General features: G+C 39.6%; 1 protein-coding gene across 21 annotated transcripts in view; it reads right to left on the reverse strand.

Annotated features, from left to right (window-relative positions):
• Window positions 1–26,804, reverse strand: part of PPP6R3 (protein phosphatase 6 regulatory subunit 3) — a 67,260-nt gene that overhangs the window by 34,975 nt on the left and 5,481 nt on the right. For 4 of the 21 annotated variants that reach the window (XM_075094409.1, XM_075094395.1, XM_075094416.1 and 1 more), the window contains exons 2-12: window positions 16,141–16,312; window positions 15,649–15,762; window positions 8,377–8,504; window positions 6,391–6,467; window positions 5,938–6,170; window positions 4,283–4,469; window positions 3,244–3,381; window positions 2,680–2,745; window positions 2,294–2,406; window positions 1,504–1,617; window positions 702–831 (exon numbers count right to left, since the gene is read on the reverse strand). In XM_075094409.1, coding sequence (XP_074950510.1) covers window positions 702–831; window positions 1,504–1,617; window positions 2,294–2,406; window positions 2,680–2,745; window positions 3,244–3,381; window positions 4,283–4,469; window positions 5,938–6,170; window positions 6,391–6,417 — 1,008 coding nt within the window. In that variant the 5' untranslated portion in view covers window positions 6,418–6,467; window positions 8,377–8,504; window positions 15,649–15,762; window positions 16,141–16,312. Of the gene's footprint in view, window positions 1–701; window positions 832–1,503; window positions 1,618–2,293; window positions 2,407–2,679; window positions 2,746–3,243; window positions 3,382–4,282; window positions 4,470–5,937; window positions 6,171–6,390; window positions 6,468–8,376; window positions 8,505–9,298; window positions 9,445–11,200; window positions 11,297–15,648; window positions 15,763–16,140; window positions 16,313–26,804 lie in introns of those variants that run through there. The other 17 variants (XM_075094417.1, XM_075094412.1, XM_075094415.1 and 14 more) reach the window with 13 other exon arrangements.

The following is a 26,804-nucleotide window of genomic DNA, read 5'->3' on the forward strand; positions in this document are numbered from 1 at the left end:
CTTGACACCCCCTCATCTAATATTTTATATGCCTCTGGTCTTTGTTTTCACTTCAACCCACAGGTCCTTCTCTCTTATGGACCCACTTCAGGGTACAGTACTCCAGCTGAAGTTCTGCCAGTGAAAATTTGAGTGGAAAAATATAAACAGATTCTAGGTGAACCCCCTATTTATACACCTTGTATTTATCTTTTGCAACAGCATGACATAGGTAAGTTGCTTAAATCAGTTTAAAAGCCCAAAGAATTTAACATGCCCAGAGCACAGGGTACACAACGTGGAGCTACTCTACTTGGGTCCTGGGCCAGTCTAGATGAATTGTGCAGGCCTCATGTGGGCCATGCCAAAGTTCCAAACAACTGAGGCATCCATAGTCCATGTTCCTTATCCAGATAGGATTTCCAAGCAGAAAACAGGACCCACCTTGAGAATATAGAGCAAACCACTTTACTGCTTTCAGGAAGAAGTAATTGCATCAAGACTATTCTGCCAATTAAAGCTCATGCTGGAAAAGCACATCAATTAGCATAACATATTGGGTCAGGGACAACAACGAAAAGCAAAGCTCACAACAGGCTGGGAAGGAGCCTGGGCACTTGCCCGAAAGTTGTCGAACCAGATTTTGTTTATCATAACCTGCCTAAGATACAGTCACACAGTAACAGTCTTGTTTCAATTTGGTAAGATGAGGTCTCACTTACTTTTGGAGGCTCAAGTAGGAGTTCATGGAAGGATGAAAGGCGTGCTTTTATGGCTTCTAAAACACTTTTGTTGACAGAATATGTTGAATTGCTCATGCCTGGAGGACAGATCTCTATATGGCCCTCAAATCTAAAACACACAAAAGCAAAATCTGATAGTATCAAAACTAGTTGTAAAACATCTTTAAGGTATGATTTTGAGTGTCACGGTTCTCAAGGTATGTGAAAGAGCAGGAGGCAAGTAACAGAAGGTTACAAATATAAATGAAGTGTGAAGTAATGGTTCAACAAGATCCAAACACTAGCCCTACCATTTTTAGGTTTATTGTGCTTGAAGTCTCCAATATGGTTTTGATATTAAATATTACAGCTGTTCTATTTCCTCTTTTGAGGCAGATAAAGAGCTTCACTCATCTATCCTGAACAATATAAGTTGAATGTACCACAGATCTGTTCAGCAGTTTCTCAAAGTGAAGTTGCAATAACTTTTTAAAAGTCAATACCCACCCACTGCACTGTACATATTTAATCTATTCGCTGTATCCAGAAACTAATGGATGAAATATAATTTGTCTGATCTGTCAAGTGGCACTCAAACTAGCTTCTAGAAAAAAACTGCAGAAAGACCACTCATTTGGTGAAAGCGTAGTAACGCCAATCAATTGCTTGGTTTGCTTCTACTTCAGCTACAACAGACCACAAAAATGGTTCAGTCGTACGTACATGGAAGACACTTGCTATTGCTGATCAGTAGTTTAGTTAAATTATGCAAGTATAATTTAAGCAAAATAAGAACACTTACGTCTGTCGTCTTGTCTCAAGCAAGGTCAAGAGTATTTGGATTGCACTGACTATGGCAGATTCATTTTTTTCTTTATGAAAGATATTAGACAGCAGCTGCTCTATGATTTCTTGTCTGAAAAGGAAAGCACTGGCATCAGATATAGCACTACTTCGGGACACAGCTGTTAAACAGAAGTAGCTACCATTTGCCCATGTGAAATAATGGGATAATACAAAGAAAACTAGTAGCTATTTCAAGCTAGCAGGTACCACTAGGACAATCACTCCCATCCTCTCTGCCCCAACCATATATCCCTAGATCTAGTTCTTTGATCTGACCACCAACACTACAAGAAGGAAGTTTTCAGTCAGACCAAAAACCTGATTTAGCTTACCATAACAGCCACACAAGCCTAAACCCAAAAGCAGCAAAGGGGAGAAGGGAATACAGGAGAATCTCCTCTACCAGAAACACACTTAGATTAACTTAAAACAAATAACAGATCAAACCCAAAGTCTCCCATGCGTACCCTGCACAATATCAAGCTGACCTCCACATGTCTGATCCCACTAACTTCAGCAATACAGAATTTATTTTAATGAGACAAACCCCCCCACGGAAGTCATCCAGGTGGGCTCTGCTTACTTGTTGAGTTTTTTAAAATCGTACAAACAGAGAACAGGTAGGCAAGAAAATTCACCTGAAAGGCAAGGCTTGCCATTTCTGAAGGATTTCAAGGTCAAAACGTAAAAAATCACGTTATTTATGAACTGAAGAAAAAATTACGAAGTTCAGCAAACCAACTTACTTCTCTAGACTTGCAAGCAGTGGGTCTGGTTCTGAACTGTTCTGTACTTGTAACATCTGGTCTCTGCTTAGACGAATAATTTCACAGAGTGACTGTGATGCATTTGAATGCCTCTGGAACAGAAAAACAGCTTTTCACTGGAAAAGTAGTAACATGCTAGACTCAATTTAAAAAATGTGAAAGGGGGAGGGGAGAAAAGGAGGTGGAAAGAACAGGGTGGGGAGAAGAGCCACACGCCTTCTCTCAAAATTACCACGCTTAAACACTGTTATCAGCTTACTGAAAAAAAAGCAAGCAGAAAACAGTAAAATTACAAGTTCTAACACTACGTCGTACAGCAACTTGCTGAACAGACAGACCCAGAAGAGTGCCAGACCAATACTTACATCTTCATCTTGAGATGGATGTACAATTTCCACAAGCCGCTGGATAATTCTCTCCTCATTTAGCCACTGTAAAAGTGTTTGTGGGTGTTAGTAAGAACATTATCCAAGTGAGTTAATGAATTAAAATTAATGAAATTAAAATAAGTTGTTCAACAACTGCCACGAGTCATACTGCCAATATTTCTAAACAAGGACTAACAGGACTTCAGTAAAAAGGACAAAAGTAAAATCAGTGTTTCTGAGCAAGTGAAGAAAAGAAAGCCCTAGGTATAATTTTTAAATAAACTTCCTGATGCCAAAAAAAAAAAAAAAAGAGTGTTCATAACTGCATCTGGCAGTTTTAAGTTAGATATTAAAGACCAGGGGAGTAGTCCAGCCACTCAGGTTCTGGGTAGTCCCCACCAAAGCTGTGACTCCACTAGAAAAGTATTGGCAGCTCCAAGAAAAAAACCCCGCACATCTACTTTGAGCCCATTTAAGAAATAAACTTAGTAAAACCAGCAGAAGATAAGCCATCTTACAGCTCAGACATCAGACAAAAATCCTTCAAGACATTTCACTTACATTTAACACTTCTTGCCGGGGCTGTGGAGGTTCTATGCAAGTCAGTAGCCTGAGCAACAAGTCCATGATAGCAGAGGTCCCTATGTGCTTAATAATGAGGTCTACAAAATCATGTTTCCTCTTTAAAAAATCCACAATCTAGAAATTAAAAAGAAGCAAGCTAACATATGCTTATCTGTATTTTACATAGTAAATTGCAGCAAGCAGTTTTAGTTTGTCTCCTACCAAATGGAGAAAATAAATTTGAACTTCTTAAATACTTTTACCACTTAAAGCTTGTAGTACAGGGCATAATAAAATAATACACACATACAGAGTAGCAGAAGTGGCACAGGACAGATCCATACTATGTGCGGTGTGTCCTGGTCCTCCTCTCAAGGCCAACTTGCTGACCATAAACTACTTATAATCCAATGCACAGTCAGCTTTCCTTTTTGGTATGAATTACTCTCACCCCTGCTTAGTGATCAAAGCTCAACAGAGCAAAACCATAACGTAACAACAAATAAATACACAGCTTGCTAAATTAAAGATAGAGAACAGAGTCGCTACCTTCATTTGCTCAGGTATGAGAGCCAGTTCATTGCAGCTGTTTGCAGTATTGGGCCACACAGAGTACAACAACATTTCTGAACAAGGATTCCAAATGTCTCTCCCCTTGTTGTATAACAATTATTCACACCAAATCAGACCCACTCCTGCTGACTGAATTCACTCACCTCCACCTCTAAAAGAATTAATTCAAATATCACCATATAAAATACTGAGCTAAGCTAGGCCAAAAGGTAAGCACTCACACACTGACTGCACAGTAGCTCAGGCAAATCTGAATCAAAGCATAAAAAATATATCTGGATGAGTAAGATGTATTTGAATCATGTGCATACCATAAAAAAGTTAGCGTCTTCAGCTAATATGGAAGTTGAACACTTTTTTCACTCCACTGCTATCCCTCAAATGTGCAGTCTTAAAGCAGCATTGCTGAGTACTACAACTTTATTAGAGCATTTATTAAATTGGAGAGCTTGAAAATATTCACCTGTTCTGGTTTTCTGCTTATGAGAATACTTAGCACCTTGCTGAAGAAACTGGCCAGTAAAGGGTTTAGAGGAGATTCATTTAAGAGGAAGCTGTACAGTTTCATAAGTAAGGATTCTTCTTCTCCCAGCCTGTCATTGATCTGTGATACATCTGATGTAAGCAGCTCACACGATATGTTTGGATATCTGGGGAAAAGGCAAAAAAATCATCCATAACTCATACTTCCAAGTTGTCGTACTTCCAGGCCTGAATTCAGAACCTGGTAAGGCTTCTGACCAAGTTTTCAAGCAGGGTTGGCCTGCACTAATTAAAGCAGCAAATGACTGCAAGGTAGCAAACTGCACATTCAAGCCTACAAGCTCTTTTCTTTCGTTTAAGAAATGGACTACTCTGTTCTTCAATAGCAATAGCACAACACTAGGGAAGAGGGGTAAGGAAAGGGCAAGCTTTTATTTCAAGATCTATTGTTAAATCCATCTGTTCTATTGTTAAGTCCATCTGTTCAAGTACTGAACTCATTTCACAGGCCACTTCTTTTTTTAAAGGGAAAAGAGTTACCAAGAAGTTAAGCAGACTGATAGTACTGGACCAACACTGGGGAGGGAGCAGTGCGTTTGCCTCTTTCTAACAGGGATTATATTAAAAAGGTCAAAAGGAATACCTTCAGGATTTTTTTTTTTTACATATATCTAAAATTATGTAGAAACTCAGTAAACTAGTCAAAGTCTGCTAAAGGCTGCAAAATTAGCTAGCACTGCTTCGTGACAGTCAGAAGTACAGTTCAGAACATTGAGTAATTAAACTAAGAGGCCATCAAGACCAGTAATTTCCCACATTTGACATTACTATCACCTACTCACACTAAAGGTAATTTTGGACAGCATCAGCAGCTTAAGGTTTCTAAGTGAAAGATAATTCAATTTCAAACTCTACTAAAAACACTTCCAGGAGGCTTGGTTTACCAGAAATGGTGAAGTGATGCAACTAGTGTGAACTAAGCTAAACTCCTTTTTTTTTTTTTTACATACTGTTTTAAGAAAAAAAGCAGCTTTCTACATAGACAAGTCTAAAATGGGCCAAAAAGGGTAGAAGTGCTTTTACGCAAATTGTTAGGTTGACTTTTGAGTTTGGACCTTCTCAGCAAATTAACTGAGGTCATGGCCATACCCAATTCTTACAGTTCTAGCTCTGCAAAGGAAAACACCAGCAATTAGATGTTAAATACATTCTTCTAAGGAGTGCTACAGACCTTCTAACAAGCATCTTCAAAACATCTCATCAGTCATCAATACAATAAAGTTAAGCAGTTAACTATACAACCCAGACAGGGTTATTTATTCAACTATTAACAAGCGTATCTACAAGACTCTTCATGTGAGTTTTGATTTTTTTTTTTTGTAAGCCTCCTTTGGACAGCAATTGGTTTTGGAAGCATTTGTGGATAAGAGATTTCCATTTGAAAAAGACGCAAATGTTAGAATGATTTATTTAAAAGCTCTACAAAGCCCCTTGAAAACAAGCTTATCCTAAATATACCAGTATTGTACTACATACCAGCATGCAGGGATTCAGAACACACTACCAAATTAACTGGAGTAAGATATCCCTCTTTCCACCTTCCCAAGTGTCCCCCACCCTCAAAAGTTTTCCTACTTATATCGAATCTTTTCATCCATATCTTGAGGTGGCTCTTCGATAATAAATGAAACTAAGTCTTCCAAACATTCTGACTTCAGCAGAAACTCTATAAGTTTGCGATTCTGAGCCTTGCACTCTTGCAGAACATCCTCTTCATCCATCAATTCCTTCAGTGTTACATCTTCTCTCTCTAGAAGTGTGTCTATGTGGGATGACGAATGGAGATCAAATTTCCAAAACATGCTGGTCTGTATAAGAATACACACAAAGCATTAAGTTTACAGTCTATTTAAGCAGCATCTGTAGTAACACTTCACAGTGGTATTTCATAGCTTCTAACCTAAAGGTGCCTGCATGCATACAAACTTTCTAGAACTCGTATGAGACAACAGTAGATGCTGACAATCAAAAAGCTACAGAATCAGGCTGGATTAAAGAGGACTGAATACTCCATAGTAATTTTTATACCTTTATCAATAGCCAATATTCTAACATCCAAAGACTAAGTTAGGCAGCTCCAGGCAACACGACAGGAAGACGCTAATCTGCATTAAAGAAAAAAATCATAACTTTCGATTTCAATATATTGAATTTGTTCTTCCCAACGTTTGTTTTTAAGCTATGCACCAGGTCAGAACTTGCTCAGCAGTTGGGAGAACATAAGATGGGCACTGCATAAGTGCACTAGAGTACCACCTCTACTGTTGAAGAAAACACCTATAAAGGTGGAAGAATTATGATTTAACTTGCAGACAGCACACAAAGGGTTCAACACAGGACCTACTCTCTCACTGTACCTCCCTCCACAAACTTGACATGGGAGGAAGAACAAGGGACAATAAAATATATCTTATGCAAACATGTGAAAGGGCAGTAACACCAACCACTAAAACATTGTAAGAGGCCATAACAGAAATGTATAAAGATGAGCAACTTAACCTTTCCTTATAAAATGCTTTGGAACCTCCATGTTAATTCTGTTGCTCTAAGACACCTTGCAAGCAGTTGCTACTGAGACAACTGTGCTATAGGAAAATAATATTTCAATCTGATAGATCCAAACTGCTTTCACTTCTCATTAAGCTCAGTTCAAGCGTTTGCTCCATTTCCCCCTCTCCAAAGCAGGGCTTTTACACGACATTTAACCTCTCACACAGTATCAACTGGTCTTACATGAATGCAGAATTTAAGTGCATTGAAAGGGATACTACAGATACTAGAGAACAGTAAGAGAAACTTTTCTGTCCTTATAATTGGAAGTGGCATGGTTTTGAGCAGTAGTACTGATTTACATAAAGAAAGAAACACTTTTGCTCCTTTAGTAACTGCCTTCTATGTGTGAAGGATTAATTTGATACATTTGTTATTGCTGTGCACTTGCAACACCATCAGCTGTGAGGACATGTAGTTATCACAGAGAATGTAAGGGAATAGTACTATTCTACCAGGAATCCTTCTGTAAGCTGCAGGTGGTATGCAGGAGCAAGCTTAAAGTCAATAATCAAACTATGCTTTTGTGATACACTCTTATAAAAACCTACAAAAACTAAAATAGCCATATCTAAGTCTTATACAAACTAAGAGGTAGACAGCTTTAAGCTTTTATTTCCAAGTTAAAATGGATTCAGCATGCACACTATGGCTACTAGAACAGTGAAGTGTCAAATTTAATACTTGAGCAGTCAGAAAACAGATACAGGTCCAAGGATCCAGCAAAACACTCATTACTCTCTTCATCATCAAGACTTCCAGTATTTGGCCTAAATATTGAAAAGCCTGGTATTGTCACTATGGATAAGTTTTAATTGCTTGTAGGTGTTTCATTGTTGCTTTAACTATTACACACTGATTACTTAATACCACCTCACTTTGCTTAGCCTTTTGTCAGAAGTTACAAGCATATATAACTGCCCCTAGATTGTATAGCTTTCCGTTTAAAGACAGAGGAGTCCAACAAAATCAATCAGGAAAAGGTACAGATAATTTCAGTTGCAGTATCAGTACTTATAATCATCTGAGACCCCATGCAAGTATTAAGTGGCTAAAAAACAAAAAAACATTCTTTTCTACTAAAAGTATTAGTAAACTTACAAGCAGGGCTGAAAACCCCTGATCAAATCAAATTATACGAAGTTGTTAGTAAACACACTAGCTTGTGGGTATTCAGGCTACACACAGACTTACTGTAAGCAAGTCAAACTAGTGCATTATTGAAGTCACAGGGTATTTTTTGCTTGGTTTTTTCCTAAGCCTCTAGAAAGCATATCAAATCCCTCCCCTTGCCCCAATTAGTGAAAGTAGCATCTTTGCAAGTAAACACTATCAATGCTAATTCCAGATGTAAATCCCTCTGCAGTGATTAAAGCTCATTTCAGAAGCTTCAGTGTATTTCTCAGTAACTTATTTCAAGAGAAATTCAACAATGGAAAAGAGCAACAAAAAAAAGAAGCATACTACTGCAAACATGTTACTGCGTTATTTCACAAACTGTCTCCCAGGCAATCTCTTTTAGGGGGTGCTCCCTCAACATGTCAGGTGCCGGCCAGAGATTATTCCATCACTTTTCAACAGGAGCCCAGGTCCTTTGAAATAAGGAAAAATAAACAACATAAAATGTGCCAAAGAGGAAGTCCAGGAACCCTGAAGAGAAGAGAATTTTCTTAGGCATTATCACTGGCAATAATCTAGAATCAACCTACCATAGTTCTGAAGGGAATTTTCAAAAACAGAAGTTATTTTTAGTCTTCCCACAGCCTACTGTTCTACCATCCCTCCCAAAACCTACCATTCCTGAAATTTTTATCTTCATGCTTTTCCAAATTTCAGTCCCATTAACAAAGTCAGAATTAGGCCTTATGTCTAGAAAATCAGGATCCTAAGGAACACCTCGCATTCAGAAAAATATTGCTTTGTTTTCTTAGTTAATATTGTTAACAGATTATTCTCTGAATGAATGCTGAAATAACCTTCCAGGTAGTAAGCACCTGACTTAAAGAAGTCTTCTGCCCACTACAGCTGAAGAAAATCACACTGTGGGTATTTTGTTTAACAGTAACTAGTCTGTGGTTCTTTCTAGAGACCAAATCCTTAACTGACATCTCCATCAAAAAAAGTTGGTACTTTAAAGCATCCAGAAGTCCCTTCAGTAAATAAGAAAACTATTACAGTAAGCTGTTGATTCAAGTTAAACTTTTAAGGATCATAGTTAGTTAAAACAAACATGAGAAACACTGTACTAGGAGTTACTTCCAACTTGGTACCTCATACTTCCACCTAACAGTTGAGTATTGGTAGGTACAAGCAGACATAAGGATTTAGACCAGTGCAGAAGGAAAACCAAAAAGGACCTCAGCTAGCCAGCTGAAGGCTATTTTACCTGACAACTGCATGTTTAAAGCATATATATACACAGAGCTTCTGGTAGGAGCCTCGCAGATTTTACAGCAATACCCAGTTTCATTTTTCAAGCAGAAGAAATTTTTTTCTTTTCAAAAAGAAGTTATCAGTGTCAAGCTGAAGATTCTGTAATATATGAAAGTCTGAGAAATGCTACATACAGAGTTATAAGGGTTGCATTATAAAAATCTGAACTCAGAACATCACTGTCAATTTTCTTTATGTACCATCATATTTTCTTACTACAGAGTTCAAGCGCTACAGATACTACAGATAAAAAAATCAAGTTACTTTTGTGCCAACAAAATTTTCCATGATTGAAACACATACTAATTTATGTTTTGCTGAAGTAGGCTACAGGTTTTTACAACTCCTGCATAGTAACTAGCAAAAGACAACTTAGTTGTTAGATGCAAGGAGAGCAACCACTGAAGGAGTTCTTGGTACCACCACAGGCTTTCAAGAAGGTCTTAATTCTTAGTGATAAAGAGCATTTCCCATGCAAGTAATAGTAGGTATGTTTAGGGAAGGACAAAGTAATGATGAAGGTAATTTACCAACATTTTAAAGACCTTTGAATACATTTCTTTAAAATGCTAAGCATGACCTTCTGACAGCATCGCATGACCTCAACCAGGTCAACCAGTTAGTCCCTAGGTATATTTAATTAGTTTCTAGTTTGGGGGTGGGGTTTTTTGTTTGTGGGTTGTGTTTGGTTTTTGTTTTGTTTTGGTCATTCCACCCCCTTCATTTCTCCAAATGATGGACAGTAATAAGACACCATACTAGCATTTATAAAGTGCTTGTTTTGACACTGGAAATGGACCATCTGTTCAAACAAAGCTAAGCACGAGTGCATATCTGAAAAAATTTTAGAGCTAAAAAGAATTACCAGTCACCCAAATTGACAGATATGACACTCTTGTGGCTACTTTTTAAAGTATTTCACTCAACCAGAGCATCGCCCATTGTAAACCCGCTGTCTACAACTGCCTCTCCTTTGCAGGCTGGGGCACAATTCCTCAAAGCATTAAAATATCCCAAGACCTATTAAATGGGAAAATTAAGCACTTATGGATTTAGTCTGGAATCGAGAGCAATTTGAACAAAATATGAAAAATAAGACACCTGCATTCTAGCTTGAAGATCTGGACCAAAACCATTCTTATCCATAAATTAATGGTAATTGACAGCAGGACATGGTTATGCCATAACTGAATTCCCCACTTTTTCCACTTGATGAATGCAAGAAAATCTCTCATATACAGCAATGCATTTACATTGCTGCTTCTGCACTGGAAGTTCAGGGGAAAAATAAGGATTATTCTTTCCCATTAAAATAGTACGTTTTTTAAGCAGTGTAAAAACTCTGCTCTTAACTACTCCTTACTTTTATTTTTAAATACTTCAAATAATACAATAGAGACCACAGTTACCCAATAGCCTATTTGAAATTAAATTTAGTTTCAATTAAAGCAGTGAAGTTCATTGTGTTATTAGCTAGAGAGTTGTAAGTTACCGTTCCAAGTCCCTAGATGTAACTGCATTACTTCACATTACATCCAGCAATACAGGAGAGTTTTCATGGTAGAGTTTCTACATTTCCTAAACCAAAACGTAAGATCAAGTTGACATAGAATAAAAATCTCACGGGAATGTAAAGTAAGATGCAGCAGTCTCTTAAGTGTCAGAACAGCCTGTTCAGGCCAAGAACGTGAGCCCTAAGGGAAATTAATTTGACAAATACTTCACTACTTACACTAATATTAGATTTCTATGATTATAAGCTAGAATTTTCAAAGAAACTTTATAGAGGAGGGAGCCAATAGACTGTTTGAAATTAAAAGGAATGAAATAGAACACAAAATACAAACACCTTTACCTCAACAACTCAATACATACTGCACCCATATTTCAAATACTGTGCACAGGCCTTGTCCTCCCATTCCCAAAATGGCACAGCAAACTAGAAAAGATACTGAAAAGGAAGCAAAACCCATCAATAATTCTTTCATGAAGTGCCAGGAGACCTTGCGCAGGCCAGCTGCACCTCCCTTTTCCACCTGTGGGATATCTGGATGCTTTACCCCCTCTCAGCTGCTATCAAGCAAAGGGCTGTACTACCTGTGGGGAGCCAAGTTGGGGGGGGGGGTGGGGGGTGGGGTGGATGTGTGTCACTGAGGACCCCTGACCCTCCTGCAATACGTTACCATTAACTCATCCAGGGCAGCCCAAGCACAGGATGGAAAGAGGGCTGGAGCTCAGACACACAAGAGGAGGTGAAGGGCAGTTCTTGTGCCCAAGGGGCAACAGAAGGGCACAGGGGAGCAATCCCCAGGAAAGGGGCCCTCGGACCCCCCTGACCCTCCTCCCTCTCCCACATGAGGCCATCTCTCAGGCCACAGCCCTCCCAACTCCTAGAACAGCCATGTTTGGCCACATGCATCCCCATCACAGTGGCCTCCTGATGTCATGAGCCACCTCACTGCCTTTTCTTCTGGGCCTTATACAGGGACCCCAGCAGCTGGCCCACAATTTGCTGAGCTTTGAGGCCCTGGGGTTCCAGGGATCATTGGAACAAAGAGGTCCCACAGCAGCAAGGCGGGTAGCTGCCCACTTTTGCATGGGAAGACAAATAGATGGTTGCAGAAGACATGTAGAAAGAGGAAGCAGCATCAGAGGCGGGGACACCATCAGCTATATGGTAGCAATAGCCACCCATGGAGGTAGATCCACCGAAAGATCAAGAACCGACAGAAGTGGATGATCCACCTCCAGATGGGTCTCCTGGCACCACTGCAGCATGCCAGGGCTCCCCTCCATGACACCACCAACGCAGCATTGCAGGAGCATCCAGCCAGCACCCTACCATCAGCCCAGCCTCCACACCTGGCATTAGCTGGGAGGCCCAGCCTCCATGCCTGGCTGTCCCACACGATCACACGTTCCATCTCCCAGCATTAACAAATATTTTGTTGACTGCCACGGGTGGTGGTGAGACCTCCTCTTTCCGATCTGCCTACCCCTTCCCCCACCCCTCCTGAAGGGGTGCCATCTCCTCTGCCCTGAGGCCCAAGAAAAGGGGATGAGACAACCTGGCTTCCACCAGGCTACTGCACTTGGGCAACAGAAGGAGTCCCTCAGAGAGCAACCAAGGTCCCTGGAGCCTGGAGGTGGGTTTCGTCAGTCTGAGGACAAGAATGCTGCCCGATGGGTGGTTGAAGATGAAGCCAGACACTCCGCAGTGGTACATGAAGAATAGCAACAGATCAAGCAAAGAAGTTAGAGACAGTTGTTCCTTTAGAGAAGCAGAAGACTGCAGCTCTGCCAGGAAGAAGTACTGGCCTGCAGCATTAAGGTCCCTTCTAGCTAGTTCTTTTCAAGGATGGGCAGTAAACAGTTTTTAAAAACCCAAAACAATAAAACAAGAAAGTAATAGTAAAAATGCTTTCTTCTTCTCTTATTTGGTACTTTAGCAACTGCATGTGGACTCCTCTGTCCCTTCCTGGTCTCCCTAGTCCAGGAAAGATGTGTGGGGTGTGGGCCCAGCCCAGGGCCCCTGAGATGGTATGGGGCCAGGGCATGTGGCACACAGGGGCAGGCTGAGGGAACAGCCTCTAGGGATAAGAGCAGTGAGACACTGGAGGAGGCTGCCCAGAGATGCTGTGGATGCCCCATCCCTGGAAGTGTTCAAGGTCAGGTTGGCTGGGGCTTTGAGCAGCCCGATGTAGTAAGAGGTATGTGCCAGCCTCACTTCTGTGCCAGGGACGATCATGGAACAGATCCTCCAAGAAGCTGCATTAAGGCACATGGAGCACAAGGAGGTGATTCAAGACAGCCAGCATGCCTTCACCAAGGACAAGTTCTGCCTGACCAACTTAGTGGCCTTCTATGATGGGGTGACTACACCAGCGGACAAGGGAAGAGCCACTGATGTCATCTGTCTGGACTTCTCTAAGGCCTTTGACATGGTCCCCTACAGCATCCTTCTCTCTAAATTGGGAGAGATATGGATTTGATGGGTGGACTGTTCAGTAGATAAGGAATTGGTTAGATGGTCACATCCAGAGTAGTGGTCAATGGTTCCATGTCTGGATGGAGATAAGTGACAAGTGGTGTCCCTCAGGGGTCTGTATTGGGACTGGTACTGTTTGATATTTTCATCAATGACAGACAGTTGGAATTTGTGCATCCTCAGCAAATTTGCAATGGCTCCAAGCTGAGCAGTGCAGTTGACACGCCAGAAGAACAGGATGCCATCCAGAGGGACCTGGACAAGCTCAAGAAGTGGTCCTATGTGAATCTCATGAGGTTCAACAAGGCCAAGTGGAAGGTCCTGCACCTGGGTTGGGGCAACCCCCAATATCAATACAGGCTGGGGGATGAAGGGATTGAGAGGAGCCCTGCAAAGGACTTGGGGGTACTGGTGGGTGAATAGATGGACATGAGCCTGCAATGTGCACTTGCAACCCAGAACGCCAACCATATCCTGGGCTGCATCAAAAGCAGTGTGGCCAGCAGGTTAAGGGAGGTGATTCTGCCCCTCTACTCTGCTCTGGTGAGATCGCACCTGGAGTGCTGCATCCAGCTCTGGGCCCTTCAGCACAGGACAGACATGGACCTGTTGGTGCTGGTCCAGAGGAGGGCCACAAAAATGATCAGAGGGCTGGAACAGCTCTCCTACAAGGAAAGGCTGAGAGAGTTGAGGTTATTCAGCCTGGAGAAGAGACGGCTGCAGGGAGAACTTACTATGGCCTTTCAGTACTTAAACAGGGCTTATAAGAAAGATGAGGACAAACTTTAGTAGGGCCTGTAGTGATAAGACATGGGGTAATGGTTTTAAACTAACTGAGGGTAGATTCAGACTAGATGTAAGGAAGAGATTTTTTTATGAAGAGGAAGGGGTTGCCCAGAGAGGTGGTAGATGCCCCATCCCTCGAAGTGTTCAAGGTCAGGTTGGACCGGGCTCTGAGCAACCTGATCTAGTTGAAGATGTCCCTGCTCACTGCAGGAGGGTTGGACTAGACCTCTAAAGGTCCCTTCCAACCCAAACCATTCTATGATTCTATAATCATCATAGCAAGACCATTAAGTTGTAAGGTTCAGGAACTGTGGGGGTGTATTCCTTGTACATAAGGTATGGACACTGAACTGTTTACATACCAAAAAACTATTTGCAGATGAAACAAAACACTACACCTTCTTCCAAATACCAGAGAAACACTTCAGCGTCTTCATTGACTAATGTACAGTTCCTTCCACCCCTAAAACTCATTTACAGCACAAATGCTCCTCAGCTCACTAGTATACTTTCAGAAGGTAACTACATAAGTGAAATGCTAGCAAAAACACCATGTGGTAGTCCTTTCTTGATTGGGAGAAGTATGTCAGAAAACTGTATGAAGACAGTAATTTTCATAACATCCTCTTTATCAGCTGCCACCTCCTCCTCACAAGGAAGGAAATTATCTAATAAGTAGCAACTTTCACTCCCCTATCAGACAAGGGAAGAGGGAGCCTGCTTGGGTGCAGAACAGGTAAGAATTGAGACAGAAGCGAGATCACTTTCACCCTTACTTATCACATTAGCCTCCCTTTATGTACACTAGTTGCACTTCCATCTAGATCAGATTTAAATATGTATTTTTACATAATGCATAATATATATCTATAGCTTGCATATATACACACACCCTTATTATGACTGAATACCCCAATAATCCATTCTTTTGACATGCTGAAGTACATAAGTCCAAACTAGTTAATGTTTACACAAAGACACCAATCCCTCAAAATTCAAGATGTCATAACCTTCCAGCAAAAGTACAAAAATCAGCTGACATCTACAGTTTGCAATGAAGTTACAAGAGTAATTTTATACCAAGCAACAAGTGTATCCTTGTCAATTCCTACACTATCTCAAACCACAGGTTAATAAGTGTTAATAAATATAGATCTTAATTACCTGCAATAACTACCAATTAGACACTGATCATCCCTGCCCAGGTACAAAAGATAAATCATTTTCTAGTAACTCCACTTCAACAGCCAAACACTTACAAATTTAAAATATCCATTGGTTACAGAATTCAGTTAGATCCTTCACGTTTTGAATTCTCCCAATTATCTTCAAAACAGAAATGAAGATAGCTATGTACTGAGAAAAGCAGATGGTTCCATAATATTATAAAAAGCAAGCTGAACAACACATAGCTACCCAGAAGACAATTTTATACTAAAACATGCAGTTTAGTACTAAAAATTCAATTGCAGAAGACAGTATTATCATACTTCAATATAATAACCTGTAGTGCTAAACATCATTCATACCTAATATACATCAGTTCATGAACACATTTGCTTTGAAACTCTTCCGAAGAATTGGGAGGCTGGGCAGCAGATACACCTCCTGGCACAAAACCAAAACACTTTAAAACATGTTCCCTGTAAAACAAATAGAATAACCACAACAGTGTGTCTAGGTGACCCCTGATTCTCATTGTAAGACTGAAGCAGGACAAAGAAAGAAGCAGTGCAGCAGCAGAGTGATTTAAAAGACAAAGTTAGAAACAGCCAGCTAGAAAGTAGTCAGAGAAAAGCTGCAAGGAAAGGGAAGGAATAGCCACCAAGTCTGAACTGCAGAAGGAAGGGCAGCTTAGAAGGTGGTAAATGTGAACCTACAGAAATCAGGTAAATGCCTTTAGTGGACATCAGGGACATGAAAAAGTTAAAGCATTCAGGAACCACTTAAATTTTAAGATAAGGCTTTATAGATGCAGAAGCTAAATCTACTGCTGTAGGTGAAGTTTAATAGTTTCTTACCTGTTAAACACAAAAAAGTTTTTTAAAAGTTAAAAAAACAGAATGATTTGTATTCTCTCAGGCTCCTTGCCCATTACAGGGTATCCTGGCAACAGCAAAAAAATCTCAATCTACAGTATTAGCAGATTAGCAGGACTGAATTAGGATTGAATTAGATGAAGCAGATTTCTTCCTACAACGACAAAAAAAACATTTTATAATTTAATACTGTTAACAGGTTCTATTTAATAGCTCAATAACTGCATGAATACTAAGCATTGCTTTGCAGGGAAGAAGACATGAACTGAAGAAGGAAACAACTTGCTAGGAAAAAAGTGTCAGTTCAGTGCAGCATACCAAAAGACTTATTTTTAAACCAACTTTAATTAAACATCCCCCTTTATTTCTGGGAGATAAACTTCATTGCCTCATTAAAATAAAAATGCCTTTATAATCTGCACTTGACTGTGGAACCTAACATGAATCCAGACTTTTTTTTTAATAAACTATTACCAATTTCATATACAGTAACATCTTCATCTAGAAGATCTGAAATACCCATTACCAGAGTTTTTTGCAGCAGTCTTTTCTGTCATTGTAACTATTCTCTTGTTGTATTAACATTTGATTTATCCATAAACCTGCACAGAAATAAATATCCAAGCATTAAGGATGCCAGTTATTTTTTGCATGTCTGTATAAACAGTTCAGCCAGCTTCAATTCGAAATCAGTCTAACTTTGAAAAAACCAACACAGTCCACATAGACTTACAAAGTAACCAACTGTTTCAAGACAGCACTCTTGTCACCTAAAATTCATCCTTAAGGCAACCTCTGCTTTTGATAGGTAAGTGTTACTTGGAAGCCAGTTATGGATATCTAATTAAGCTCTTTAATGTTACTTTGCTTAACATTGAAAGAATTAACCTATCTGTGCTTTAGTCAATACCAAATCAAATTCTGATGTAGCTGTTTCTTGCAGTTGTAAGATGAGTTTGTAATATAAAAATTTACCTTCCCTTTCCACCAGTTACTGAGGGCTTTTTGATTTTGCTTTTTAGCACAGGTTTCAAGGAAGACAAGACTTCTGTTCTTTTGGGAATATGGGTAATATTGTCAATGGGGAAAAAAAAAAAGTAGCAGTACTACCAACTAAGAAGGGTAGCAAATATTTGGCTGAAGTAGTTCATTATTTCATGTTAGTGACAATCTAGTATTTGGCTGAAAAGCTCTGCTATCAGAGCTTGTCACAAATATATCTTCAGCTTTAAAAAAGCCCAAACCATGCACCTCAAAAGCATTTCAAGTATTCTGCCAAAGAGAAGAATGACTTAACTTTACACTTTCCATGTTAAAGATAAGAAGCTGCGTCTTCAAAGCTCTTTCTTGACCTTTGCAGATGATTTAATAGATCATGTCTGTCAACCGAAAGACATATACTACAAATAAATTCCTCTTGAATTAAAAGGAACTCTTGCATACTAGTTTTAAAAACCACTCAATAAAAGGGTTTTTTTTCTTAGCTTTGTTAGGGCTAGTAAGTTTTGTGGCTTGAAATACTATGATGATTATTATCTCCAACAGTTCTGGAACCAGAAGCCATCACATTTACATTTTATTCACAATGGCACAGACTCCAAGCCTTACTGAACACAAAGACTAAACAGCTTCCTCTAAGGCTATTTTAGTAACAAATATACATATTAACTGAAGGTCAGTGTAATACATTGACCATAATACTTTCAAAGGTCACATGCCTTTTTCATCCTTAGACCTTGCGCTCTACATGTCAAGCGGATCTGCCAATCCCTTCTGAGTCAAGTGACTAACTACAGCAGAAAAGGTAAACCAGTTCACTGGGCTTACTTTGCTTTAGTAAAGTTTCCTTGGTTGTCATTTCTGCATTTCAAATACACACCTGTGTTCAGAAGTAGAGTTCCAAGCAGGGAAAGAACGTCACTTCCTCAATTATGTCATGTGGGAGCAAACTATGAAGTCCACTTAGCTTAATGCACTTTCAGAAGAGTTTACAAATTGTTAAGATATTATCCACAGAGATTTCAATTGCCAGTAAAACTATCCAAGCAAAAAACACTATTATTACTCCCCTTACAAGGATGTCTGATATTTCTCTGTTTGAAAAGAGAACTTCAGTGTCTAAATACCATTGTTTAGCACCAGAACAGTCAGCTTCTCAATTCAATAGAGTAGGATTATACAGGAAAATAAAAACACCAGTGTAATCAAAATTAACAAGATACTAGCAGTGCAAGTATTATAGCATACCCTGGGAACAGTGTTCCACCAGGAGCCTGCTCTGGTCAAACCAGACTTTTTCAGCCTACCTCAGAATTTACAAGAGCAGAGTGTTTGGTTTACATGACTTCCACTCAGTAGTAGAGATGGTTTATCAGATCAGATTGTTCTCCTCCACAGCACAGATTAGGCACTGAAAGGGACTGCAGTATGGATAAAGGAAAAAAAAAAAAAGAGAAGAAAAACAAGAGTTCTTTCCCTAAAATAATAAGAAAAGAATCAACTGACTGGATGAAGTTCAAGTCCAGCAATATTTCATCCACACTAACATGGTACTTCTGTCAGAGAGAAGTGGGGCCATGATAAAAGTATCAAAAATTTAAACCTAAAGATAAGATGCAAAGGCAGGATGGAAGCATTGCCATGTATACATATTATACTCAAACGTAAAACTGACAACTCATCACGACTAATAGAACATACCCATGCTCACGTTTATCTGACATACCTGAAAAATAAAGCAAGGCACAACTATCCAAGGTAGCATCCATCTTCACGTGAAGTGCAACAGCATCATAGAGCTGGTTCTACAGTCTTACCTGACGAATTTACACTTTTTAGATAGAGACTTTACCCACTATGTGACCAGCTGTCATAAACAGGGCTAAAAAAGTTTTATTAGTTCTGTATGGACTGGAACATGACTACTTCTAAAACCATTCCCATGCATCTCTTGGGCAAACACTGAAACTAAGCAGGTGTCTCTGCTTACAGAAACCAATACAACATTTGTGCATCCTGGTAAAAAAGTGCAAGAACTGCAAACTACTGAATAGCGCTGCTCTTACATTAACTCGTTCCATGCATTCAAAACAGTAACTTATACAACCTACTATATCTGAAATAAAGTTGCCACATAAGATTAGGTTTTTGCGATGTAGAAAAACACAGTAAAAAAATTCCAGATTCATTATGTAGGCCCCACAACCCCATCATGGGGACAGTTTGACAAAATCACTAGCAGAACACCAGCATTTCTTCAGGAACAATAAAGGTGCCTGGACCACAATTAAAAGTGGAAAGCACAGGCCACTGCATGGTTTAGTTCTATTCCCTCTTTGGGCCATACTGTACTCATAACAAGTATAAGTGCTTTTATTAACACTGGGCTTAAGTTAAGAAAATAGCATATTTTTTCCCCTTTTTCCACTGGCTTATTGGCCCAGAAAGATTCCCCAGTGAAGTTACAATCTCAGAACACAAAACTGTTTAATGTTAATGCTCAAGGCAGAGTGCTGTGAAATCATCATTTAAGACTCATCATTGTTCCTTACCCCACCTCTCCAAATGTCTGGTGGGAAAAATAATACCGTGTCCTCCTTAGAACACTCGTACCTTAGGGCTTACTACAGAAGTTAAGCAAGAACATCTTTTCCCAAAAACTTCTATTTAAACAAGCCTTTGAACTTAGTGTGCTTAGAGGGCACATTTGTATGCTGAAATGTCACCATCCACACTCAGAATGAGGACCAGGATTGAAATTCCACCCAAGCTCTGACAGGAGCACTATAAGAGTCTACGCTAGAAGAGCGTAGAAGAGGCTACGCAAAGAAGCCCTGCACTAGCCCTTGCTGTGCAGTCTCCCTGTTGGCTCCCCAACACTAGTCAAACTTCTGCCAAGACATTTCCAAGTGAAAAATGTACTTTATGAAATGACAAATGCAGTTGGTGGAAGAAGAAGGGAAGGAGTTTTTCTGCCAAGTCACATGCTGAAACAGCTCAAAAGTGCTATCACCAGGGCCAGCATGGCCAAGGAAGAGGGAACACCACCATTAGGGTCAGGGCAACCAGGATTTGTCTCTTCCATCTTTGCCCCAAATTCTATCACCTTAGGCCTGCTGCATGATTGCAGAGGAAAAGTTCTCATGAATTTGATGATAAATAAGAACAAGACATGTAAGGCTGAATTTGGACAATTCAACATCAGTTCTACTGTTCTCAACCACCTGATAATCTGCAAGTATAGGAATTCAGGACTCACTACAGCTGTGGAAATGTAAAAAAATCAGTAATGCTGACCAACTGAGTCGCAGAACACTTTTTTGTTTGAACATTTAAGGAAAAGCTATTGTAACTTAAGGAGACAACCTTAAGGTTAAATATAAGAATTTTAGCAGAGGTTTCTTAAGCATTTATTCTATTCTGTCCCAGTTAGGACTCTCAAAGTGTGTGGGTTTGAATATTTTTTTTTTTTTTTACAAGTCTGAGACACTACCATTAGATCACAGGGATACAGTTACCATGGCTGCACTGGTGCTGTGCATGACTCGAGCCACAGCTTTAACTTTCAGCATTTCACTCACTCTGCCCCAAACAGATGGAACATTGCTGAAAAAAAGCAGGCTGGAGATGAGAAGACTACTGCTTTCACATGCTTACCAACACTTGGCAATAGTATGATAAAGAGTTCCCTAAGGTAGTACCAGAAGCAGTGCTATTAGAAGATAATACAGCTGCATCAGACACTGTGGGACCAAAGCTACTCAGTCCAGTCTCTCACTTCCCTTAATTAACCCAAGTACAACAGCATGCTAACCAGCCACCCAGCTTCTGAACCCAAATCACTACTCGGCATGGCACACTGAACAAAAGCATATGCATAACTGACTTGGACATTTCTAGCAAGGCACTGTAGTGTACCATGCAAGCATACCTATTTTCTCTAAACAACTTTTAACTGCTCAGATAAACAAGTTCATCCTCCTCCTCGCCACACTGATGAGACATTGAAAGTTGGATGCATACCAAATTTCAAGGTGCATCTATGGAGGTAGAAAAAAGCTGCTTACTTCAGCAACATCTAATCAGAACACCAGAGTGTTCTTTCTGTATGGACAGTGCATTCAAGTCTATTAAGAGCTTTCTTTTTTATGCAAAAATCTTAGTCTTGTTAAAAAAGGTACTTAAGATCATTTGCAGTTCAGAAATGGAAGTCAGCAGCCTCTGGGAGCCCGCCAAAGTTTTGAAGCATGGCTAGCTTTACTTTTCCGAGATACTCAGCATACAAAACTAAGGAAAAACTGCTTTGAATTAGAAGAATACACCAAATATCACCTAGATTTAATTACTATAATTTTTATTTGGGTATATGCAAAAATAAGTTCTAGAAATTAGAAACCCATCAAAATAACGAAAGATCACTAGGAAAGCATTCTGCACATAAAAGAGTGAAGTGGCTATTAAGTTAATATTAATCTTTCTTCCTCCTTCCCCAACCCCCACATAATTTATATTTTGGAGCAAACTACTTCAGTAACCTGAGTTTTGCTGTGCTGCATTTTACAAACTATGCACATTGCAATTACATCATATTTTTCAGGCGCAGATGCCTCTAGTGCCTCCGCTGAACAGATTACGTTTTCCCAATGGAACTCTCCTATTTTGGTGGACAACACTAGAAAAATCAAGATTGCCTAACAGAATAAGCCACTTTCTTCCAACTGCAAGACGCACCCTACTTACAAAGAGAAAGCCACAGCTTTATACAGAAATGACCAACCTACTCTGTTTTCTCCGTAATCTTCAAAATTATCTTTTTAAAGCTCTACTTCAGTGCTTCTCTCTGGAACATCAGAAAAGGACATTTGTTACACAGTGCCTTTCAAAACTCTACTGTAGTTGCAAGTGGCAAACTACAGAGCAAGTCTACCTCAATGATTTAGTAGCATTTCTTAAGAAAATTGCTTTCAAAGGGAGATTACTTTCATATTCTAAGTCTTTACACTTCAGTGGTCATCACCTGTGCAATACTGTAAGCGCACTAATATATGCATGCAAACAGAGTTTAAAAAAGCCATTCAAGCAACACACCACAGTTTAGGGATACAACATTGTTTCAGAATGACCCTTATTTCAATTGGCTATGTTTCCGCTCTCATTTTCTTCATGCCATTTCAAGACAGGGCTACATAGTAATTCACCAAAACACTTCTAGCATCCATTCATTCCCATAAATCCCTTCTCTACCTACCAATATATCTGTGAACAGTTTTCTCCCACTGCAGGAAGAGGTCTCAACTTTCACCAAGAAGTGTTACTTTAACTAGGATTTACTGAAATAACAATGTTATAATTAGTTCAAGTGCAAGACAAATAGTTGCCAAAAACCACACCGATACTTTATAGTAACTGAAAACTACATTGATACTTCTGTGCCCTATGCCTACTCAAGGGATTTGAGGAACAAAGTTTCAAAGAAAGCAAGCAATTTTAAATGCTAGCTCAGAACTTTAATTATATATAAATAAAATTTACCATTTTAATTTATAACAGCATTACATGATTTAGCCCTAAAAAGCAAGTTTCTGCTCAGCAAGGTATTAAGTCAAATTACTTAAGACCTGAACTTAAGTCTTACGCTGGTTTTGCCTGGGATAAAGTTTTCTTCACAGTAGCTAATATGGGGCAACGTTTTGGATTTGTGCTGGAAACACTGTTGATAATACAGGGATGTTTTCATTACTGCTGAGCAGGGTTTACACAGAGTCAAGGCCTCTTCTGCCTCTCACTCCACCAGCAAGTGCTCTGGGGGTTACACAAGATGCTTAGAGGGGACACAGCCAGGACAGCTAACCCCAACTGGCCAAAGGGATGTTCCATACCATATGACATCATGCTTAGCATATAGAGCTGGGGGAAGGAGGGGGAAGGGGGAGACGTTTGGAGTGATGGTGTTTGTCTTCCCAAGTAACCATTACACATGACGGAGCCCTGCTTTCCGGGAGGCGGCTGAGCACCTGCCTGCCGATGAGAAGCAGTGAAAGAATTCCTTGCTTTGCTTGCATGCACAGCTTTTACTTTACCTATTAAACTGTCTTTATCTCAACCACAAGTTTTCTCACTTTTACCCTTCCAATTCTCTCCCCCATCCCACCAGGGGATAGTGTGCAAGTGGCTAGGTGGTACTTAATTGCCAGCTGGGGTTAAACCATAGCAGCCTTCTGTCCTTTTAAGTAACATCTTAGGTTCCACACAGATTTTGTCAAATAAGCCTTATCTCCATTCCATAAAGTCATGTCACTAGTGTGGCAAGTGGCACAGAAATTAACTTAGTTTAAAATGCTTGAAAGTCTAGAAACAAAAGTTTACAGGTGGTTTATCGGCAATTAAAAAAAGAGACAACTTCATCTCTTTGCCTCTCCAACTTTATTTTCAACTGCCAGTTTGCTTTTCGTTTTGGGTGGATGAATTCACTGGCTGTTGCTTGCAGTTTTTCCTATAATTAAGGAAAAAATTGAGATCACTTCTCTCTACAAAAACCCACTTAACAGTAAAACACATTTACCATTTTTACTTGCATTCTGCTGCTTAGTAGTTCCACTATATAACATCATAGTTACCAATTCACATATCCAGGGAAGACCTTAATCTTCACAATCTCCAATAAATTAAAGAAATTATAGACCTTGAGATAACCTGTAATCCCTCCCTCTCATGAAGACGAGATCAGTACCAGATACAATAGAAAGTTTGTAACTCTATCAGTAATTTCATTCTTGGCTGCATGGGGCTACAACTTCAACATGGGAGGGGAAAAACAACACCACTGCATTCTAGTCTCCAGCCTTACAGCTAGCTTATTTTTCTGAGGAGTGAGAGTTAAACTTCAGAATTTCCAAGTTCAAAGAAGGGGAGGATTAGACCAGTGTATTTCAAAGAAAAAGCTATTGTACTAGCATTAACATCATTGCTTTCTGTTATGCCCTAAAAGGAAGCCAGTTTCCTATAATGAAAAAGATAGACACCAACAGGTGTTTCCTATACTACAAAAAGATATCAAACAACCTATATGCTTTTCAGGCTTTGAATCTTTTTTTTTTTTTTTAAGACACCCACATACAGAAGAGATTCACAGAATCACAGGTTGGAAGGGACCTCAGGGATCATCTAGTCCAACCTTTCTGGCAAGAGCACAGTATAGACAAGATGGCCCAGCACCACGTCCAGATGACTCTTGAAGGTATCCAACCACCTCCCTGGGGAGGTTATTCCAATGGTTGACTGTCCTCACTGTGAAAAATTTCCCTCTGGTGTCCAATCAGAATCTCCCCAAGAGCAACTTGTGTCCATTCGCCCTTGTCCTCTCCATGTGACTCAGTGTAAAAAGGGAGTCTCCATCTTCTTTGTAGCTGCCCCTTAAGTACTGGCACATGGCGATGAGATTCCTTTCTAAGCCTCCTTTTCTGCAGGCTGAACAAGCCCAGTTCTCCCAGCCTATCCTTGTATATCAGGCTTCCCACTCCTTTGATCATCTTGGTTCAGAATTTTTTTTTTGCCTGCCTTCAATGTCTCATCTCTACAATTCCAATTCGGGAAACTAAGTTCCCTATTCAGTATCTGCAGAGTTAGTGATTAATTTTTATTTATAAAGTGCATTTTTGAAGCAGAGCATCCAAGCTAGGTGTGGCTCCTTCTTTAAAAATAAATAATACTTAAATACAGCAGGAGAGCATACTGGACCAGACACCCACAGGAGAAAAACCTATATGCCCATCTATGACTGAAATCATTTTAATAGACAACTGCACCTGGCACAACTACTGAGAAATAAAAACAGGTAAACATCTCTAATGGGTTGAGAAAGAGTAAAGTTGTAAGTTCCAACCCCAATCACACATTACTGGTCTCACAGTGAAATCTATAAACTGTTGGATTATAAGTGACATCAGAAGAGAACCTTAGCCCAGAAAACAAAGCTACAGAATTACAGACACAGCTTTCAAAATCTGATGGCAGAACAGATCCCTTTTAAATGGGGACATACATCCCATAACATCACTAGTAAAGCAACAAGAAGGACTCAGTATGTCAAAAGGAATTCTAAAGTTTTGCGAGCATCTAACAGTTAATTAAAATTAAGCACTGAATGCTACTGACTCACAGCCATGACAATTATCTTTTCTTACAACCTGCAGAGGTCAACAAGTTGTGCAGTGGTCTTACACCATCTTTCACCAACTACTGGATTTCTAGCTGCACTGCCTTTAAACTTTCCTCCACTTCCCTTCTTTGAAGCACAACTTGTTAAGAAGACAGCACACTAATCATTACAGTAAAGGCAAGTACCATGAAAATACACATTTACGTTTTTATGTTGACCATTAAGAACTGCAGACCACTCACTAATGTTATCTTTATCACCTCCTTTAGCAGACAAATTTCATCTAAATACAACGTTCAGCATACAGTATTTTTTTGCCATTAAATGTGACTTGAAGCTATAACAAAGAGCCCATCATCAGCATCAAGTACACACATAGAAGGATCCTTTGATGAACGCTTGCTTGTCACAGTCAAAAGGAAGAGCTGACTACTTCACAGCCAGTTCAGTCTAATTTCTAGAGGTGTCACTCTCAGGCAGGGAAAAAAAAACCACTTAACAAAATTAGCCCTCAGAATTGCCATGAGCAGTAACAAATACCTCCTTCATAACCTCCAGAAAGAACACAGGAGGGTAAACACAGAAGATGGGAATACAACCACTACACTGTCACAATTTTCAAATGGACTTCTATCTGGAATGCATGCTGAACAATATCAACACAAAATGGAAGTTAGTTTCCTGTAGATACAAGCCACTTACAACATCAGCAGGAAACCCACCTACCCAGAAGTGGGTCTGCTCCTGCCACCACTACAGCTTTGTTTTAGCAGTCTCTAAACTTTCCATCTTTTTTTCAAGATGTTTGGTGACAGCAGCTAAATTTCTCAAACAAATGTAATTCATTACTTAGTATTTTCTAGAAGAGTTAGCCTCCAAAAACACTTGGATATCTAGCAAGTCTGTCAAGGCAGTAACAGAAGTAGTAATGTGAATTATTGTAGTTCAAACCAGTCCTAAAGCTTCCAGCTGAGCTCTTTAGACTGGAGGCTGGTCAAAGTAGTACATGGTAAGAACAAACCAAATATGAAGTGAGCCCTACATCTGCTTTAAAGGTAAGGTTACTGTGCATTTCAAAAAAAAAGAAGAGTTTTCCACCAAGACCTTGCCTATGATTTTTGCCCTAGTGTAACTCTCAGAAAAAAAAAAACCTCAAAGAAAAAAAGCTCCACAAGGCTTGATTTCCACTATACTTACACAAAAGCAAATCGCATTGTATTTTTGCAGTTTCTATATGAGAAACACTAACTGTATAACCACTCTGGTACGAAGACACAAAATTCCACCCTGTGGTAGCAGTGGCTGATACTCCTTTCACAATGCAAGTGGCATTGAAGTAATATCAATTTGTAGCAAACCAAGCCTTTAGAAACATCTATTACTCTCTTGTTTTCTGCTCAATTTCAACCACTCAAACCAGTTACAGTACAATAAAGAAAAGATGTAGTCACATCTGTACTAGCATTGCCTACAAGCCACCATATAAAGT

Source organism: Phalacrocorax aristotelis, chromosome 5 (genome assembly GCF_949628215.1).
Source record: "Phalacrocorax aristotelis chromosome 5, bGulAri2.1, whole genome shotgun sequence".
Taxonomy (NCBI): Eukaryota; Metazoa; Chordata; class Aves; order Suliformes; family Phalacrocoracidae; genus Phalacrocorax; species Phalacrocorax aristotelis.